The sequence below is a fragment of the Herpailurus yagouaroundi genome, unplaced genomic scaffold, assembly GCF_014898765.1.
Source record: "Herpailurus yagouaroundi ecotype Mexico unplaced genomic scaffold, PumYag 190, whole genome shotgun sequence".
NCBI classification, from domain to species: Eukaryota; Metazoa; Chordata; class Mammalia; order Carnivora; family Felidae; genus Herpailurus; species Herpailurus yagouaroundi.
In genome coordinates, this window is record NW_024412421.1 from 19,529,469 (window position 1) to 19,548,949 (window position 19,481).

Here is a 19,481-nt window from a genome sequence, read left to right on the forward strand (position 1 = left end):
TTTCCTAGGCTCAGTCTATGTCCTTTAGTGTATCTTAGCTCCTGTTTGTTGAAGGGACTTAACACCTTCTACTTTGGCTGACTTGGACCTCTCAGCAGCACTCCCAGGATAGGTGAGGGCCAGGCTCTGGCCAGGACTGTGGTGTCTGGAGGTTATGTGCACACAGCCTATCCAGTGTTTTAGCTTTTAGGGGGAGGGGGCCTGACAGCTTAACAAGGGAGGCCCCGGATGCACACAAGCAGGACAATGCAGAGTTTTCACTGGATGAGTAAGAAGCATCTAGTCAGGCAAATTAGTACAGACCTGGGATTTAATAAACAGAAGCTCGGCCTGGGTTTACCAGCCATCCCCAAGAAGCGAATATGTGTGTGTGTGGGGGGGGGGGGTATTGGTGAAGGTGCAAAACTTACGGAAGAATAGGAATACTGAGTCTTGGCAGGAGGGAAGGCATGGAACTGCCAGGAAAATATTTTCCTTACCTGTGGTTCACCTGGGTTAGCTGCACAGCATTTACCCAACAGCCCTGACTTAGAAACAGGCCTTCCTTTAAGTGTTTGTATTGCCCAGGAAACGACGAAAATAAGTGATGGAAGGGCAATGGGTGGGAAGGAAATTATTGACAATCTGGTCACTTAAATCCTGGGGAAAGTTTGGGTGAGTTCTTTTCTCGTTAATAAAAATTAAACCCTTCGGGGCTCCGCCTGCTGCAAAAAGTAAAATAAAACGAACAACAGCAACAACAACAAAAAAACCACCGTATGACTAGGTTTTGAAGACCCGAACTGTACAAGATTACTCTTTGTCTCCAGCTGAGCCCCACTTGAGCATTTGAGTCTCCAGCCGAAGGAAAAGCCTCGACTGCTCGAAACCAGCTTTGGGCCGGGCTGGGCGCATGAACATTGGGACAGCAGAAACTATGGCTTTTGCCCTGGCTAGCTTTAGAGAACCGCTCCGAAGAGTCGAAGTGGTGGCCAGAGCACCGAAGAGGAGGGGAGTTCGGGAGCGGAAACAGCCCAGGGGCCCAGGGAGGGGCGGCTAGGCCTGCTTGGGGCCTGGCCAGGCACGGAGGCGGGGCCCAATCCAAAAGACCGCGCAACTTGGGCGGGGCCAGACCAGCTGGGACCTGGCGACAACTGAGCCCTGACCCTTGCCTGGCGCCAACCTCGGGTGTTCCAGAGGCTTCCGCTAGACCACAATTCTCAGGGGCTCGCCCTGGCAGCTTCCCTCCCTGGCTTAGCCTCACCTCCCGCGCTGAGGGCTGTGTCTGGTCCCCAGCGCATAGCACACTGGGAACTGTAGTTTTCTCCTGGCGCACCTACGCCAGAAAGGAGGTCGGGGGAACTGCGTTTCCCAGAGTGCAGCGGGGTGGCGAGGGAAGGCAGGGGGGAAGGGACAGTCGGTCGCAGACCGCGCTGGGTTGCCGCCGCCGCCGCCGCCGCTGCCGCCATCGTGCCAGCCCCTCGGGTGAGTGTCGGGGCTAGCGCGCCGGGGCGGGGGCTAGGCCGCTAGAGCCGCGCTCTGGGCCGCCTGGAGCCTCCGCTACCAGTCTCCGGGCGCCCCCCCACCCCCACCGGCGGCCCAAAGCCGCGCGGGGACGGGGCCATGTGTCGCGCGCGGCTCCGCCTCCCGCCGGTCCTCTGAGGCGGCGGCCGAGGGGAACACAGAGACAGGCGCCTATCCGGCAGTGTGGTGCCTGTAGCGGGTGCAGCGGACTGCGCTGTGGCCAGGCTTTTTTTTCTCTGGTCCAGACCACCCGGATGGGGCTCTCCGGGCCCCGCCCCGTCTGGCCTAGCCCGGCCTGCCCGAGTCCCGCAAGCTCTGCAGGCAGGCTAGCGGGACGACCCCAGCCCCACGTCCTGCCACCCGCCAGCGAAGGATCCGGGGATGGGCAAGCGCCACCCGGCCCGCTCCGGAGTCAGCATTGGGTAAGGGCGCTTTCCTGCCGCAGCCCGGGATTAGGACTCTCATCCGTTTCCCAACCATAGCAAGGCTAGGATATAGGTGAATGCTTCTCCCCTGCTTGTCTGCACGTTGGGAGTGCACAAAACCTAACTCCCACTCTGTGGAACTCATGCGTAGGTTCCTGCGTGGAGAGTAGGGTCAGGGAATCTGGAGCGAGAGGGTTCCATGTGGGACTTAACCCTCCTCCAGCCTTGGAGGATCTGGCCTGATGCGAGGAAGCGGCTCTGGACTGGTAGGCTCAGACCCCGCCCTTCTATCAGAGACCAGGCCTCAGCTGTGGTTGGGTTGGCCGGCTGTATTAGTGGAGGAGGGGAGGAAAAAGCCTAGGAGGTGAGGTTGGATATGAGAGCCCCCAACATGTTATTAGACCTGCTCCAGTGCATTCTAATCCTCACATCTGCCCTTTCCGGTCATTTGCCCTCTTCCCCAGAGGAGAATGATTCCGTAAGATTGGTGGTGATAAGGTTGGATTTAATGGAGGGGAAAGTAGGATTCAGACCTGAAGTCCATAAGCCCAGTGCCAAATAAGAGACTGGGCTTGAGGTGACATTGGCGGTGAGCACATTGGGGCCGCGGGGCTCAGATTCAGATTCTGGGGCTCTTCTGAAGCGTGGGTGGGAGAACTAGAGTTGAAAGTTGCAGAAAGTCAGGGTTCTCTCACATGCTTGCTCACTTCTCACCAGGTGGAGTAACCTGTTTACAGGCAGGAAGCTGGTTGAACCTTGAGAAATTGCCTTCATTGATGAATCCATTGACCCCCTTGAGTCCTGGGAGAAGAGGAGTATCTAGCCTTAGAGTAGTCTTCTGACAGGCTTTGTAAAGGTATTTCTGATTGAGTGATGATATATTAAGAGACCAGTCCAGAGAGGACCATGGGATTTTGGGAAGAGACAGCTTGTCGAGTCTTGATTCCTCTGACCCAGTATAGCTTCTGAGCTATAGTTTTTGTGAGGATTAAAGAAGCAGCTAAGTCTCCGTAGGCCTGGCTTCAGCAGCAAGCAGATCTCTTAAGAAAGTTGAGTTAGGCCCATGATGCAGGAAGCCACCACCGCTGGACTTTTTTTTTTTTTCCTTGAGTATTTCCCCGGGTGATATTTTTCTGGTCATTGGGCTCTAGCTTTGGCAGTTTTTCTGCAGTTGAATTGCTTTGTCTAGTCATTCTCCCTGATTAAGGAGAACAGGCAAAGATCTGTCCTGATCTCCTGATTCCCTTCCCTCTGTACTCAAACCTCCTAGTCCACATGCTGGCCCATAAACATGTGGAAGTCAGGTTCATTCAGCAAGCTCAGGAGAGGTCTGGTTTGCTAGTGGACATGGGCAAGAAGAAGGGACTGCCCTAAGAACATACACAGGATCCCTGTGATAGAATCTCTTAGTACTAGAGACAGCTGTTTCAAGACCCTCTGAAGATTGTCAGGATTCCTTTTGTCTAGGACACAGGTTTCACGTGAGGTAGGCTTACTGCTATGGATCAGTTTGCACATTCCAAGGCCCTAAGTGACTTTATGATAATGGTTTTCTTCAGGGTCAAAAAGATACCATTCCTTCTTGAAGATTACCCAGGAGGAGGAAGAATTCCGGTTCCTCCCTCATTCCAATCCTAGAAGTTTTCTATAACTTCTGTGTCTGGGCTTAACTAGCCATTACCCGGCATCCTGACCCCCAGAAGTCCTTGATCTTTCTGGAATTTGGCAGGCCATCTGTATCTCAGAGATAAGAAGAGAGTCCTGAGATTCTCCAGAATCTGTCTGCACCTTCTATTCACATAGGGCTGACTTGGAAGTGGAGTTTGGCATGAAGCAGTCGAGATGTGGCCGCATAAGCATGGGGGCAGGGTGTGAGGATGCCTAGGTTCTCAACTCTAAACTAGGTCCTTTAGTGACATAGAGTGCACTTCTTTTTTTTTTTTAAGTTTTTATTTATTTTGAGAGAGAAAGAGCACGCATGTGTGCTGGTGGAGGGGCAGAGAGAGAGGGAGAGAAAGAATCCCAAGCAGATTCCACTCTCAGCATGACTCAAAGCTGTATCTCATGACTTCAAGATCATGACCTGAGCTGATGTCAAGAATCGGATGCCTAGCCAACTGAACTGTCCAGGAGCCCCTGCACCTCTCCTCTCTGAGCCACATCTCACTTAAAAAAAAAAAAAATATTGTTTATTTTTGAGAGAGAGACAGTGCATGCAAGTACAAGTGGGGGAGGGGCAGAGAGAGAGGGAGACACAGAATCTGAAGCAGGCTCCAGGCTCTGGGCTGTCAGCACAGACCCTGATGCAGGGCTTGAACCCATGAACCGTGAGATCATGACCTGAGCCAAAGTTGGACACTTAACCGACTGAGCCACCCAGGTGCCCCTGAGCCATATCTCACTTTATTCTGCTGTCTAATTTTAGAACTGGAAGACACCTTATATTAAAATATTCTAGGATTCCTCTACTGGAACGTTAGTATCTTTCTTGGAACTTTCTTTTCCTTTCTTACCAATGATTAGTATTATTCAACAACCATTCTTTGGCCCTTTTTGTGTAATAGGCTCTGAGCTGAAACTGAAGGTAGCAAAATGAGCCCTACCCAGTCCTGGTGCTGGGGAAAGGAGGAAATGTTACTATTACATACTTAGGGCTAATGTTACTATTATGTACTTAGGGTCTTTTGGCACAGAAGAAGGGGCTAGAGCACAGATGAAGAAAGGCTGTTAGTGAGCCTACTCTCCTCTCTGCTTCCAGCAGGAACCGTAGAGCAAGGCATTCTTCCACTGGTGTGTGCAGGAAGGTCTGGGGTCCCTTGAGCAATGCTGTCACCACTCCAGATTGCTGTGGCTTTTGGGTCTAGCTGCTGTCTTCTACAGCCTGCTTTTCTGTCCCAGGGGTCTCTGCTGGGCATTCTCCCACTGTCTGGGACTCTCACCAGCATTTTGTGGTCTTCCCATTCCCTGAGTGGAGCCTGGGTGTGTGGCTTCTGCCCCTTTCAGTAAGACCCTCTCAGGTCACTTTTTTTCAAATGCCCAGTGCTCCTGAATGGTACCCATGAGGACATCTGCCCAGAGTGAGAAACAGAGCTGCCCACCCCCCAGAGATAAAAGGGAATAGTCCTTTTGGAGAGAGGGGATCCAAAAACGTTTCCGCAGGATGGACATTGGAAGTTGAGCAGGATTTCTAAAGAGCAGGGGTTGAACTGAACCTCCTCATGGAGATTTTTTTTTTTTTTTTTTTTTAATTTTTGCTGATGGGCCCTCTGAGAATGTTTGTGTATTTGAGGTTGGATTTGAATTGGCTACCTCTTCCCTGGCTTTGAGACTTTCTTGCTTTGACCATATGTGATAAGAATTCCTGAATTGCTCCCTGAGGGAGTCAGCAGTGTGTGGGTTATCCCTGGAGTGACTTCCAGGCCCACGTGATAATGATCATTTTGGTCAGCATCCTGGGCACCAGGTTTGTGTGGAATCATCCTCCTTCTCATCCTGTCAGCTAGAATGTGTCTTCCTGGGAAGAATCCTTTGTGCAGGTCTGGCTGTGACTGTGGAAGTGTCTTAGTGGCCACCTGACCTGCTATGGCTTTCTTTTACTGCCCTGGGTCTTACTCCTTACCTATTTGTGGTACCTGCTATGTGCCGACTCCCTAAGTCCCTAGAATAGAGAGGAGCTACCCCTGAGAAGGAGAACCTCCCCGTCATGAGAGTGGTATTTTTGAGGTGCCTGGGAACTCAGGACTGTTTGCTTCAGTAAACTGAGGAAATTCTGGGATGTTTTTTCTTTTTTCTTTCTCTTTCCTTCTTTCTTTCTCTCTTTCTTTAATGTTTATTTATTTTTGAGAGAAAGAGTAAGAGAGAAAGAGAGAGGGAAACAGAGGATCCAAAGCAGGCTCCACGCTCACAGCATAGAGCCCGATGTGGGGCTCGAACTCATGAACTGCGAGATCATGGCCTGAGCTTAAGTTGAACCCTCAACCGAATGAGCCACCCAGGCACCCCTGGAATGTGTTTCTTAAAGCCTCTGATACTTCAGAGCCACTGGGTCTCACCAGGGCAGAGACTGCTGCCCCCTGGAGTGAGGTCTGTGTGTAGAGACATTGGTTCCATTTGCAGAGGTGGTTTTACACCCAGGCGAACGCAAGTACTCACTTGTCCCTATGGTATAGTCCTACTTTGACCAGTTGAGCATGCACTGAGGGTCTTTCTGTACTGAGGGGAACGGAATTTGTTGATTTCAGAGGACAAGAAAAGGCCTGGGCTCCATTCCTCAGCACTTCATTTGTTACCTCTACACTTTATGCTACCTGACATTGACTCACAGCTGTTCTAGTCCAAGCCAGTTTTGTGGATATCTTAATGCTGGCTATGCCAGTGGCCCTATGTAGTCTTGAATTTTTTCTTAACCTCTTGGAGTCCTGGTTTCTGCATCTATAAAATGATGGTAATCATACTAGCTTTGCAGCTGTGAGGCTCAAATGAGAGAACACATGTAACTGTTTTTTTTTACGTTTATTTTTTTTATTTTTGAGAGAGAGAGAGACAGACCGTGAGTGGGGGAGGGGCAGAGAGCTAGAGACACACAGAATCCGAAGCAGGCTCCAGGCTCTGAGCTGTCAGCACAGAGCCTGACATGGAGCTCAAACCTACAAACTGTGAGACCATGACCTGAGCTGAAGTCGGACGCTCAACTGACTGAGACACCCAGGCGCCCTCATATGTAACTGTTTTGCTTACAGAAGAAGTCATTCCATTCAGCACTCCGGAGACTCCGTGTGCATCCCTTTATTCCTCTGCTCACCTCAGTCTCAGAGTGTCATGGCAGTATTAGCCAGGCATGGTGGTAGCAGACCATGGGGGTGGTCACTTAGGGGCTTTAGGCCCAACTGGGGAGCCAAGTCCATGTATACCTGACCAGTAAGTTCATGGCCTGGGGTTCAGTTCATGGATGGGAGCTGTCTAGGACAGGGTCCCTAGAAATCTCTGGGTCATGTGGGAAAGGGAGGCTACTTAGGGTCTGAGTAAGTACAGAGCAGAGGGACCAGAATGCAGATCTCAGGAATTAGCTTCTGGGCCGGCCAGGGTGTCCTGAAGGTTCTGGATCCCTCCTCCAGGCCAAAGAGGAGGAAAAGGCCCTCACTGGAGGCACTTAGGCCTCAGGGGTCTGCCCCAGGAAAGGGTTCTGTCCTGGCCAGCCATGCCGGCACTAGACCTTGGCTGATTTCTCTCCAGACTTCAGGCAGGGGAATGGTGGACTAGGCAGTTGGGAGTCCTGGATTGAGGCTGTTCCATGGTGTGGTATCCTTGTAGGAGGCTGCGGTAACCACCTTCTTTCTAGTTCTTGACCTCGGTGTTCACTTAGGACCTGATGGACTCCTTGCAGCTGGGTCTTCCTTTATACCCTCAGTTGATTACCCCTAACATCCCCAATTACTGGTGAGGAAAAAGGTCAAAGGGTCATACAACAAGGGAGAGGAGGAATAGGCTAGAGGCCAAGCCTTTGAGGGTGTGGTTGTGTGCCTGCTGTTGAGCCACAGCTGACCTTCTTTCAGGTGACCAGGGCTTTGGGGATAAGTGAGGGGGTTGGACCAAGCCCTCCAATAGACAGATGACTGGGTAGTTGACAAAGGACTGTTTCCTGATGACTTAGACAGAAGGTGCAGGTAGAGAGGAGGTGGGTCACTTAAATTCGGCAGGGTTCACCCAGAATTTGCTCCTCCTCCAGAGAAGGAGAGCTGGGCCAGGCACCATGGCAACAGGGATGCCCAGGTCAGGGAGACAGAGCATAAACAAATATGTTAAGTGTGACAATCTCATTCAGTGATAAGTGCTAAGAAAACAATACAAGATGGTGAAATGAGTGACCAGTTACTTTAGACCGAACGGACAGAGAAGGTGTCTGTGAGGAGGTGACATTTGAGCTGACACATATGTGACAAGGAGCAGACAAATGAAGATCCAGGGAGAATAGTGATCTGGGTAGAAGGATCAACAGTTGCAAAGCTCTTGGGTGAGAACAGGCTCAGCATGTTCCAGGAACAGGGACATGCCCAGACTGGCAGTAGAGGAGGGGCGAGGGGTGGGTTGGGTGGCAGATGAGGTTGGACAGCCAGGAGGGCAGGTCACCCAGGGGCCTTGAAGGCAGTCTAAGTGGTTGAGACTGTCAGTGGAGAATGGGAGGGAAGTCACTGGAGGGCCATAGGATGTATGAGAGTAATGGCCATGGTTGATGCTGACTTCAAGGATCCCCCTAGAAGCTTGGTGTATCTGCTGACATCCCCTGCAGGCCTTGGTGATGGGTGCTCAAAAAAAGACAAACATGGGTCTTTCTCTGTATCAGTCTGGAGTTTGGAACATCCTCTTCCCCATCACTCTCCTGCCCCCAGCCCTGCCCCAGGTCCAGCTAGGCCAGGATCTCTGACTTGCTGAGATGGTAGAACTGGGCTGTGACTTCGCACGTTTGGGGAAACTGTGAGATCATCCCCCATGAAAACGCCTTTTGTTTGGGTTTGGTGTGGAAGTCTGCCTGGTGCCTTTGTTTGGAGGCAGAAGCCCTGGTTCAGGCCTGTCTTGCCCCTCTCTGAGAGAGTCAGGGTTAGAGGTTAGGGCTTCAGTGCTATGTGCCCAGGAGCACCTCTCTCACTGGGTGGTCTACTCATTTTTACCTCCAACCTGTTGTCTCTGGGAGTCCTGGCTCTGGAGTCCAGTAAACCTGGTTCCATCTAGTTCCACCACCCATTAGGCTTATGGCCTTGAACAAGTTAGCTAACCTTTCTGAGCTTCATTTTGCTCGTCTCTAATGTGGGAATCGAGTCACAGGGTGTTAGGACCAAATGCATGTAAAGCCTTTAGCACATGTCTATACCTAATACGTATTAGTAAAAATGAGATGTTATCAGGTAGACACTGCTATTTAAGTTTTGTCACTGGAGGGGCATCTGGGTGGCTCAGTCGGTTGAGCGTCCGACTTCGGCTCAGGTCATGATCTCACAGTTCATGGGTTTGAGCCTCGCGTCTGGCTCTGTGCTGACAGCTCAGAGCCCGGAGCCTGCTTCCGATTCTGTGTCTCCCTCTCTCTCTGCCCCTCCTCTACTCACACTCTGTCTCTCTCTCCTTCAAAAATAAAAAAAAAAAAAAACATTAAAAAAAATTTTTTTAAAGTGTTGTCACTGGAAACACTGACCCAGAATTTGAGGATAGAAATGAAAATTTTCTGTTGTCTAATGGGGTATTCTGGACAAAAGATTTTTTTTTTTTTTTTTTTTTTTGGGCAAAAGATTTACCCTGGGATCTTTGACAGCCTCAGGGAGTCTGAACAATCTGAAATTATTCGCAAGGCTGGGACATCCCTACCTCTGTGCAAATTTATTGGGAGAGGGTCACAGTTTTTGAGACATTCTTAGAGGGTCTTTGCACCCACAGAGACCTAAAGGTCAGTGAAGGCTGATGCTCAGTGGGCGAGAGGTCATCGAGGTCATTTCTGCTCCTCGAGGAGCCTGGCCTCACTCAGCCTGCGGACTGTTGGGGTGAAGCAGGAGATGGCGTGGTCAGCGGTCCTCTTGGAAGAACTGTAGGAGAAGCCGTCACGAAGGTCAGTCCCCAACCTGATATGAGGCTGCTTCTGAGCCTTGGCATTTTTCTTTTTAGACTGTTCTTTCTGCAGTATATGTATTAGAATCAAGGTCAGGGCTTGCTGGCCATCCTGGGGAACATCCTCCCAGCTTGGCCCAGACCCATCCCTGTGTTGCTTGGGATGAGGGGGGGGTGGGGTACTTTGCTCCCTGCTTCTTTTCCTGGATGCAGGAATGCTGCCTCCCAGCCAAGAGTTGAAAGCTTTATGGGAGATTTGGAGTCAAACTGTAAATCCTGTAGTTTGCTGAGCCACACTCTGTGCTAAGGGATTGGGGTGGGATGGAGTGGGTGTGGCAGGAACCACACTGGAACCCTCCCAGACCAGAGCCACAATGTTTAGGCAGAGGAGTGAGCTCTGGCTGTGTTAATATGGTTTTGCACATGGGGTTGGGGTCAACATATGAGTCTGGGAAGGAGGACCCAAATAGATGGAATCTGAGGGAAGAGTAAGAACTTGACCAGACAGATGAGAGGAGGGAGGACATCCCAGTAGGGGGACTCATAGGGTGAGGGTGGGGCAAAAATCAGTGAGCAAGCACTGAGTGAGTTCTGTTCTATTTGTGTGTGAGCTGGATGGAGGTAGGACAGAATGCTAGGGAGACAGGGACAGGTATGGATGCATATCTGTGGAGTTTCAAGATTTAATCCAAAGGTGAGGCTGTTGTACAGAAGAGACATGGCCAGCTTTGTGGTTTAGAGCTCAGGGGCACATATTTAGCAGAAAGAAAGTGCTGACTTCAACCAGAGGACCCAGTGTAAGCCCTGATGTACTAGATGGACTTGGGGCAAGACATATCACTAAACCTCAGTTTTCCCACCTGTAAAGTGGGATGACAGTGGAATCTGACCACATGGCTACCATGATCAGTACCTGGAAATAAACGTATCAGGGTCAAACAGGCCAAGAACAAGGTTGGTATTGGCTTCAGGGACCCTATTTGGAAAAGGCCTCAGTCTACATAGTTTTGAAGGTTCCTTCTCACACTTTCTGGTGCCCCCAAGCAGTCTCATTCCTTAGGAAAACACACTTTGCCCTGCCCCACTGGACCAAAGTGTCTTTCTGTCCCTTTATCTGTCCTCCCTCTTCACTCCACCACTACTTCTGCCAAGTAGTTTTTGTTTTTTTTTTAATTTTTTTTTTCAACGTTTATTTATTTTTGGGACAGAGAGAGACAGAGCATGAATGGGGGAGGGGCAGAGAGAGAGGGAGACACAGAATCGGAAACAGGCTCCAGGCTCTGAGCCATCAGCCCAGAGCCTGACGCGGGGCTCGAACTCACGGACCGCGAGATCGTGACCTGGCTGAAGTCGGACGCTTAACCGACTGCGCCACCCAGGCGCCCCTGCCAAGTAGTTTTTGTATTGGCAAGTTAACATACCTTAAGAACAATATTGAAAAAAGAGGACCCCCCCCCCCATACTTCCTCTGCATCACTGTCCTACCACATGGCATCACTTTTCTTGTCTTTGGGTCAGCTTTTATTTAGCCTTATTTTCCCTTACCCTCCATCTCCAGCTTTCCTGTTCCCTGCCCTTATCTCTTTTCTTGTGCCCAGACACATACTTATGCTTTTTCTTCTGATCAGCATACTCTTTCTCCAAGACCTTCCCTGAGGACTGCCCAACCTTGCCGAGGACAGAGGGAGAGATGGCCCTTACCCATTCTTGTAGCTTTCCCTCTGCCCCAGAGCTCTTGGGGTAGGATACCATGGGGCTGGGCCACAGTGAATGAGCCAACATAGTGAATATTAGGTTGGAAGAGGCAGAGATTTGAGATGCAGCAGAGATGGCTAGGAGTGGGGGCGTAGCTACAGTCTGACCCCTTGGAAATGTGACCATGACAGCAGCTGAGACTAGCTTTTGACCCTATGCTTTTCCTACAAGTTGATTTGTTTCTTGGCAGAGTATGAACTGGGACACACCTTGTATTCCTGTGTAGCAGGCGTGCCTGGGTCCAGTCTTTCTCTTCTGCTTGTTTTAGACTTTTCTTGGACATTTCTTAGTCATCTTAGCACTGAGCTCCTATTTTTAGTGCCACCACCTCCTATGGGACCTAAAATAAAGCTGGCTCATCTTCCTGGCCCCTCATTGGCTGAAGTATTGGTCATAGGCTGGGAGATTGGCTGGATTGGGACTAAGCCACTGGCCCTCTACATTATCTATCCCGGCTGGCTCCTCTGGCCTTGGGTGAGGTCATAGGGACTAGAGTGAACTAGCAGGTTCCCTTGGTGAGGCTTCACAACCACTGGCAACATCAGGGTTCCACCCCCTTACAGAGGAGGGAGCTGAGGCCCTTCTTGGGGCAATGACTTGCATCAGGTCCCACCACTGTTAATGGTTGTCTGCCATTAACAGACACAACGCAACTCCTCACTGCTTTGGTTCAGAGTCCTGTTGTCAGAAGATGGGGAGGTAGTCAGACACAACTGTGGAACAACATACAAGTCTGCCATTGTGGTATCCTTCAGTGAGATGTGGGCTTCCTATCTGGGAGGGGCCTAGCAAAGCCAGAGTGGCTCTCGTCTACGGCTTGAGTTTCCTTCTAGCAAGCCTTGGAGCTGTGATGTCTATAGCTGGGAGGCGGTCTCCCCGCCTCCCCCCCCCAAAGACCAGAGAAGGGCAGCCCCTTCCAACGGAGGCAGTGCTGGGATGGGGAGTGTGAAGAGATGATCGCCTCTGTTTCCCTTCCCAGACCCCCTCAGTATTACTCTCTGATTCTTTGAATTCATGTTCCCATCTCTGAAGTGGGTAGGGATAACCCTGTCATGAAGAAATGAATAGATGTTACCTGTGCTCAAAGAAGTAAACTGCTCCCTTAAGACTAAAATGGAGGATCACTTGCTGTTTTATTGCAAGTGAGGACTTGAGGAGACATCTCCCCCTACTCTCACTGGGTCTTCCTCCACCTCTTGATATAGCCCTGGGGCAATGTTGATGGGACTAAGGACATTACACAGATATCTGTAATTTCTGACTTGCAAAGTGGGAAGAACAGATTGTTGAGAGAATTAAATGAAAACATGTGGGGAGAGTGTGTGTCGTTAGCTCCTTCTTAAAGCCCCACCCCCCATTGGGCATTGAAGGGCTTGCTCTGACTGTCCTGGCTCCACCCTCAGCACCTATCCTATGTGCTCCACATCCTGGGAGCCCCTTTGTTTCATTAGCCAGAGCTCCTCAAAGGAGAGTCTGAGTCTGGTCCACCTCTGGGCTCCCTGCACTGGTCTGTATTGGGAGGGGCCTCCTACCAATTCTCCAGGACCTCTCTATAACAGACCTCACCAAAAGACTCCCTCCTGGAGGAGGCCAGGAGGGGTAGGGGTCAGTGAAGAAACCGCAGCTGGCTACCTCCTGTTCCCTTGGTACCAACACTTCCCTCCATGTCTTGCTGATCTTGCAGGTCTCAGTGAGGCCGGGTGACGCTCCAGAATGGGAGACAAGCCAATTTGGGAGCAGATTGGATCCAGCTTCATTCAACATTACTACCAGTTATTTGATAACGACAGAACCCAACTAGGCGCAATTTATGTAAGTCTCCAGCTCTAGGGCCTGAACAGGGTCCCCAAGGGATCCATTCAGATGTTGGGCCAGTGTGTCCAGTTCACAAGTTCTAGCAGCCCTTACCGGATTTGGCTATACTCTTCTATCTAAGCTTCTGTCTGTGGCAGAAGAGGCCTGAGGCTTAGCCCAACTACCTGGTCTACACGTTCCCTTCTGTCATCTTCCATAAGAGTAGGGATCCTGTATCCTTGGCAGGTTGTTACTGGCTTGCCATTCCATGGTCCTGAGAGTGCCTCTGGTTCCAGATTGGGCAGCAGCAGACAGATGTAAGGCTCATGGTGCTTTCTGGAAGTGGCAGGTATGAGCATCATCAATGCAAAACTGAGTTCTCCTGGAGGTCTTAGGTCCAAGTTTCCTTTTGAGGGCCAAACACCCCTGAATGCTCATGGTAAACAAATGGGGTTAGCCCAGGGAGACTGGTGTGTCTTTAACTCTTCTAGGCAGGCACTTGCTATTTTAATGATCATGTATACCAAGAGCTACTTGTATTTGACCCTGCCAGGACTCAGTCACAGTAATGTGATTGATCAGGCCATTTCTAGCAGGTCTGTCCATAATGGAAATGATAGGAGTCATCCAGCATAGCCTGAGAACCTGACTGGGCTGTGGGGCAAAGCTCTCTCTGTGTCTCCAGAAACTCGGGGTCAAGTCTGAAGAAAAGAAAGGGATCTTACCAGTGGAAAGCCAAATCCAGTAAATGCATTATTTGGTTGTCATCAGAGAGAGTTTTAAAAACTTGAACTGATATGACTCTGGGATCCTGGCACTTCTGTTTTATTTGCTTCTTAAAATCAATGAAAGCAGCCCCGACCCAGAGAAGAGAGCATGGTCCTAAAAGAATGCTTTATGTATGTCATTTTGTATAATCCTCAGCATATGTCTTTTTTAAAGATCAGAAAATAGAGGGGTGCCTGGGTAGCTCAGCCGGTTAAGCGGCCGACTTCGGCTCAGGTCATGATCTCGCGGTCCGTGAGTTCGAGCCCCGTGTTGGGCTCTGTGCTGACAGCTCAGAGCCTGGAGCCTGTTTCAGATTCTGTGTCTCCCTCTCTCTGACCCTCCCCTGTTCATGCTCTCTCTCTCTCTCTGTCTCAAAAATAAATAAACGTTTAAAAAAAATTTTTTTTTTAAATAAATAAAGATCAGAAAATAGAAAAATATGTAACTTGCCAAATATTATAGCTGGTAAGTAGCAAAGGCAGTTTTGAGTTCTGCCCCTGAAGTCTATGGCAGGAAAAATATGGAGGGGAGGGGATGAAACTAGTGGGTTGCATGTTGATGTAGGTAGGGTCCCAGGCTAGGCCTTGGGGAGGCCTTGTCAGCCTCCATTCTTCCCTCACCTCATGGGTGTCCTTATGGGAGTGGCCTCAGTAGAATTCAGCCTGAGCTCTAGAGATGGTAATTGAACATAGAATGTTTCCAAGTTATTTCTCATGGGCTTCTCTAGTACTGGTGCTGACTGACCACATAGCAGGATGACTTTTGGCTGAGCCTTGACCACATAATAGGCAGCCTAGGGCTCATGCATATCAGAGGCCATATAACTTCTTTGTTTTTGTTGTTGTTTTTTAGTTTATTTATTTATTTTGAGAGAAAGAGAGAGAGAGCGGGAGAGGGACAGAGAGAGAAGAGAGAGAATCCCAAGCAGGCTCCATGCTATCAGCTCAAAGCCCGACACAGGGGTCTAGCTCATGAATTGTGAGATCATGACCTGACCTGAAATCAAGAGTCAGACACCTAACCAACTGAGCGACCCACATGCCCCCAGGGGGCATATAACTTCTTGAATAAAAACCAGGAAATGAACTTACTAAATAGGTTTGTATTTTGTTAGCTTTTCAGAGCCTGGGCTCTGGGAAGATAGGGTGTAATTAAAGAGGTTGTTAGTAGTGTAAAGTATGGAAACTACCTTCAGTTCCCTTCTTTATAGATAGGGTAATTGAGTTTTGGACTCATTTTTCCAAACAAGGTCCTTTTCAGGGCCTCAGAGATAAATTCCTTTTTCTCTGAGGCCCTGACCCCATGTTTTCTGGTTTTCAGATTGACGCATCATGCCTTACGTGGGAAGGACAGCAATTCCAGGGGAAAGCTGCCATTGTGGAGAAGTTGTCTGTAAGTAAAGGCCAGGGTCATGCTGCAAGCAGCTACTTCCCTGCCTTGCTGGCCACAGCCCATCACCCCCTCTTTCTTTTGCAGAGCCTTCCGTTCCAGAAAATCCAGCACAGCATCACGGCGCAGGACCATCAGCCCACGCCAGATAGCTGCATCATCAGCATGGTTGTGGGCCAGCTCAAGGTAATAGTGCTGGTAGGGAGGAGTGGGCAGGCAGAGGAGAGCCCTGCGCACCTGCCTTCCCTGTGATGTGACCTGCTTATCAAGGGACACTCGGTGTCTAGAGCTGTATAATTCAATACAATAACCACTAGTCACATTTTTATATTATGTTTCAATTTTAATGGCAATTTTTAAATTGCATTAATTAAAATGAAAGTTAAAATGGAGTTCCTCAGCCGAACTAAGTATATTTCAAGTGCTTACAGTCAGTCACTGTGACTGCCTATTGGACAGTGCAGACACAGACTGATTCTGTTGTTACAGAAAGTACTATTGGAGAGTACAGGTTTAGAGCCTTTCTGGAAAAGGGACAAGAGGTATAGGAGCAGGGTGGGGTTGTGGTGCTAAGATACTGGGCCTTCATACTGCCCTGAGGTATAGGTGGGCTTTCTGTCGGCAGCTGGTCCTAGATGGGCCAGCTGGGTGCTGAGTTGCAGTCCCTTGCTGGAGTCCATGTTGCCACTTCCTGAGCTGGCTACTGGCTCCGCCACCTGCTGAGCAAAGCAGATTCCTGGAACTCCTGCTTCTGTTTGCATTCTCCTTTCCTCTTCCAAGACCTATCCTCTTCAAAGCCTTCAGCTCCTCAGTCCCCCAAGAACTCTCATGGGAACTCCTACCTGTTGTGCTCCAGCAGACTGAAGCCAGATTTTTAATTTCCAAAAAGCTTCTCCTCCTTTCCAAAGCAGGACAGGTTGGCTGCCCATCGACCAGGTCCCAGTCTCCTGGACCCGTGTCACGGTGGGACTCTGAATAATAGGCCCACATGGCCTTCTCCGTAGGTTAGGTGGGGCCTTCTGGGTTAAATAAAAGGGCAGAAAGAGGGGCCCCATAGGCCTCTGCCATGGACCCAGAAGGACCTGCCTTGTGGCCTGGACTTTCCTGTCAGTTTTTCCTGCCTGTCCAACATGCTCTGCCCAGAGTTTGTGTTCAGATAGGCTGTTGGGAGTGAAGAGGTCTTTTCAGGGGGCTCGGTGCCTATTTTCCAGGATAGGGTCAGTAAGCATGGCCCATTTCCCACTTGGCTTCAGGTTCATTCTGCTGCTTCTGTCCCAACTCAGAGTCCCTGAAAGACTGATTTGCCTAATTACTGATGATAAATCCCAGAAACCCCAGCAATGTTAGAGATAGCACTGGTTAACTGGGCTCCTACCTTAACTATGCTTCATCCTGATCTTCTGCAGTTTGGCTGGAGGTGTCTTGCCTTTTTTTTTTTCTTTCATTGCAAATGTTATATATGACACGACAGGAAACATCACCAGGTGACATTGCTTCGTTTTTGCTCTTTGTTTTGCTCTTTGTTAGAGCTTTGATTACAGTGTGAACTCCGTTTTGAGTCTTTTCTCACCTACTTGGCCACAGTCAGTATTAACAGTAGTTTCTCTGAATTGGACTAACTGGTGTAATCAGACGCTAAGATTATTTAGGTTTTAGGTACTGTAAGTTATGCGGTGAGCACTACAGAACTCTTTCAAATTGATCACTGCTTAGAGACATGGGCTCAGAGGCAGGTGTGTTTTCTGCTCTCTTACGGTGGCTAATTGGTGATGTATTCTACAGTTTAAGTGCATGTAGCAGTGAGAACTGCCATCTGTAGCCCCTATGTGCCCAGTGCCATGTTTTGTACATTATATCAATTCACATTCATAAATACACTTTGGCTGTACTGGGATTTGAGTCCAAGACCGTAGGGCCTGATCTCAAAGTCAGCATTCTTTGTCCTGTTCCCTTGCCACTAAACTCCCTTCCTGTTCCTTGGCCTACTTACTGAATCATTTTTTTTCTCCTCACAGGCTGATGAAGACCCCATCATGGGGTTCCACCAGATGTTCCTATTAAAGAACATCAACGATGCTTGGGTTTGCACCAATGACATGTTCAGGCTTGCCCTGCACAACTTCGGCTGACCTCCTCCCAGCCAGGCACTCATGCTGTTTCCTCCTCCCTCCTCTCCCCAATATTATTCACACTCCTCCAGATGCTCCAAATATCATACACAAATGAGCAGGGCCGCGGTGGGAGTGGGCGCAGTGCGCTGCTGCTACTGGGGTATTGTGCATGATGTTTGGACGCTAGACTAGTTGCATCTGACAGGAGAAGTTTGTGTTGTACCAGCGCATGCCTTGGAAAGACTTAAGTAATGCAAAAGGTTGTTTTTTTTGTTTTGTTTTTGTTTTTGTTTTTTAATCTACTGACAAGTTGCTCTAGTAACCCAAAGAAGTGAAGGAGAAAGCAGCTGCCTCACCGCCCAGATATTGATTTGTTCGGATGTTTCAATGCCTCATGATACAATAAAACCACAAAAATTTTCTTAACAGTTTAAATTGTTTTAATGAGTTTAATAGTTGGCTGGGCATCAATAACTACCCTGCCCCATTGTCTCTCTCATGTCTCACCTTCCCACCTCTCCCCCCAACTCAGCAATACATGTTACAAAGAGAAACTGCTGAAGCAGCACTCCCAGATAGCTTCTCTCAGAAGCCTTTAGGGCATAGTATGCCCCACCTCAGCCCACCTGGTCCTGGAAAACTGAGCTGCAGACAGCTTGGGTCTGGCCTGAAGCTTCCCTTGCACTGAAGCCTTTGCAGTCACTTCTGACAACTCCTACATTGGGTAGGTCAGGGCTCTGGTAATAGAGATGATCTAGAATCCCACTGAAAATGACTCATTAAGCTCAGGTGCTCTGAGCTGAGGGCTCAGCAAAACTACCCTGTATAAAATGAGCAAAGGTTTGAGGGAGAATATCCTGTTCTACCCCCAGAACAGTCAGGATCACATCCAGGGGGCCCCATAAACCCCAAGCCAAGCAGAGGGCAGCTCCAGTTTTGTATCCAGTTTTGGATATCCTTGCCCAGAGGTGAGTGCCCAGAACAGTCAGCCTCCATTTGCCCGCAGAGTGCAGAGCCAGGCCCAGTTGGGCTGGGGTACAGATCTAGAGCTATGAAAGTAGGCAGTCTGAGACTGAGGGATTTGTGCTTTGGGACTTCATACCCCTCAGACCTTTGCAAGGCATCTCTAGGCCTTCTGTTTCCTGCCTCACCACATACCTTCACGTTTTCTTCAAGTCCCAGGAAATATTAACTATCATCAGGGCAGTTTCTGCTCAGTTTGGGGGACAGAGGCCTTGCCCATTACAAATCTAGCCCTTAGCCCTAAGACCTCTGGTGTTATAAAGTCTGGTGGCAAGATCGCAACCAAAAGCTAGAACCAAACCCAAGTCTTGGGCTGGTGCCCTGCTAGGGGTTTTAAGATTGGTGAGGGCTCCACAGTTAAGCCTGACCTGTACTCCCCTTTCCCCCTGCACTATGGATGGAGGCCAAGGACTTCCTCAGACCCCCCACAAGTTGCCTGGCTACCCTCGGTAGAGGGTTGGATGATGAACTGTGTTTAGAAGACCACACTTAGAGATTTCAGTGGGACTGATTTAGGATGCTATGTGTTTGGGGAATGGGGGTCCGGAGAGAGGTAGATGCCTGCTGCCTCTTAAACCACCCTGTATAAAATCTGCAATACAGCTTCTTCCATGTACCTGTGCCTGAAATTTCTGCAATAAAGAGGTGTTTGTAAACTCTGGTTTCTTTCTTCCTGCCTGAGGTTGTCAGGCCTGGGCGGGCAGGGGATGCTGGGGGATATTAAGTAACAATGCAATGTTTGTGATTTGACTATCCTCCCCTTACAATTCCTGGGTTTACAATCCCCCTGAGGCCTTGGGTCGCCCTGCCCCATTTCGCAAAGGGGAGGCCTACCAATTCACCTTCTTCCTGGATAGGGTCTGAGGGACTAACCTGGGTGGCTAAGTTGATCCAGTTCTGGACTCAATGAGTTCATGTTCTGGTAATGGACATAAACTGGACGGGATGTCCCAAGGTGCACAGGGATTTGGGCAGTCCAGTACATAGATATTTGCTCTGCCTTAGCCCTGAAGAAGGTTGATTTGTCTCACCCGTTGACCAAAGGGTCCGGGAGGGGTGAAGCTTCCGCCCCCAGCCCGGAACCTTTCTTCTTCACCCTGCGCAGGTTCCGGGAGCCAGGGCT

General features: G+C 49.7%; 1 protein-coding gene across 3 annotated transcripts; it reads left to right on the top strand.

Moving 5' to 3' along the window:
• Window positions 1–1,344: 1,344 nt before the first annotated feature.
• Window positions 1,345–17,770, top strand: NUTF2 (nuclear transport factor 2). Of its 3 annotated transcripts, XM_040498416.1 has the most exons (6): window positions 1,390–1,464; window positions 9,351–9,519; window positions 12,958–13,085; window positions 15,156–15,227; window positions 15,312–15,410; window positions 17,240–17,770. In XM_040498416.1, exons 3-6 carry the CDS (start codon window positions 12,987–12,989, stop codon window positions 17,351–17,353), a joined length of 384 nt encoding a protein of 127 aa, XP_040354350.1. In that variant the 5' UTR covers window positions 1,390–1,464; window positions 9,351–9,519; window positions 12,958–12,986; the 3' UTR covers window positions 17,354–17,770. The 3 variants fall into 3 exon arrangements, with proteins under 3 accessions (XP_040354349.1, XP_040354350.1, XP_040354351.1); XM_040498415.1 differs by lacking the exon at window positions 9,351–9,519 and having other exon boundaries at window positions 1,345–1,464; XM_040498417.1 differs by lacking the exons at window positions 1,390–1,464; window positions 9,351–9,519 and adding an exon at window positions 1,724–1,925.
• The last annotated feature ends 1,711 nt before the right edge of the window (window positions 17,771–19,481 follow it).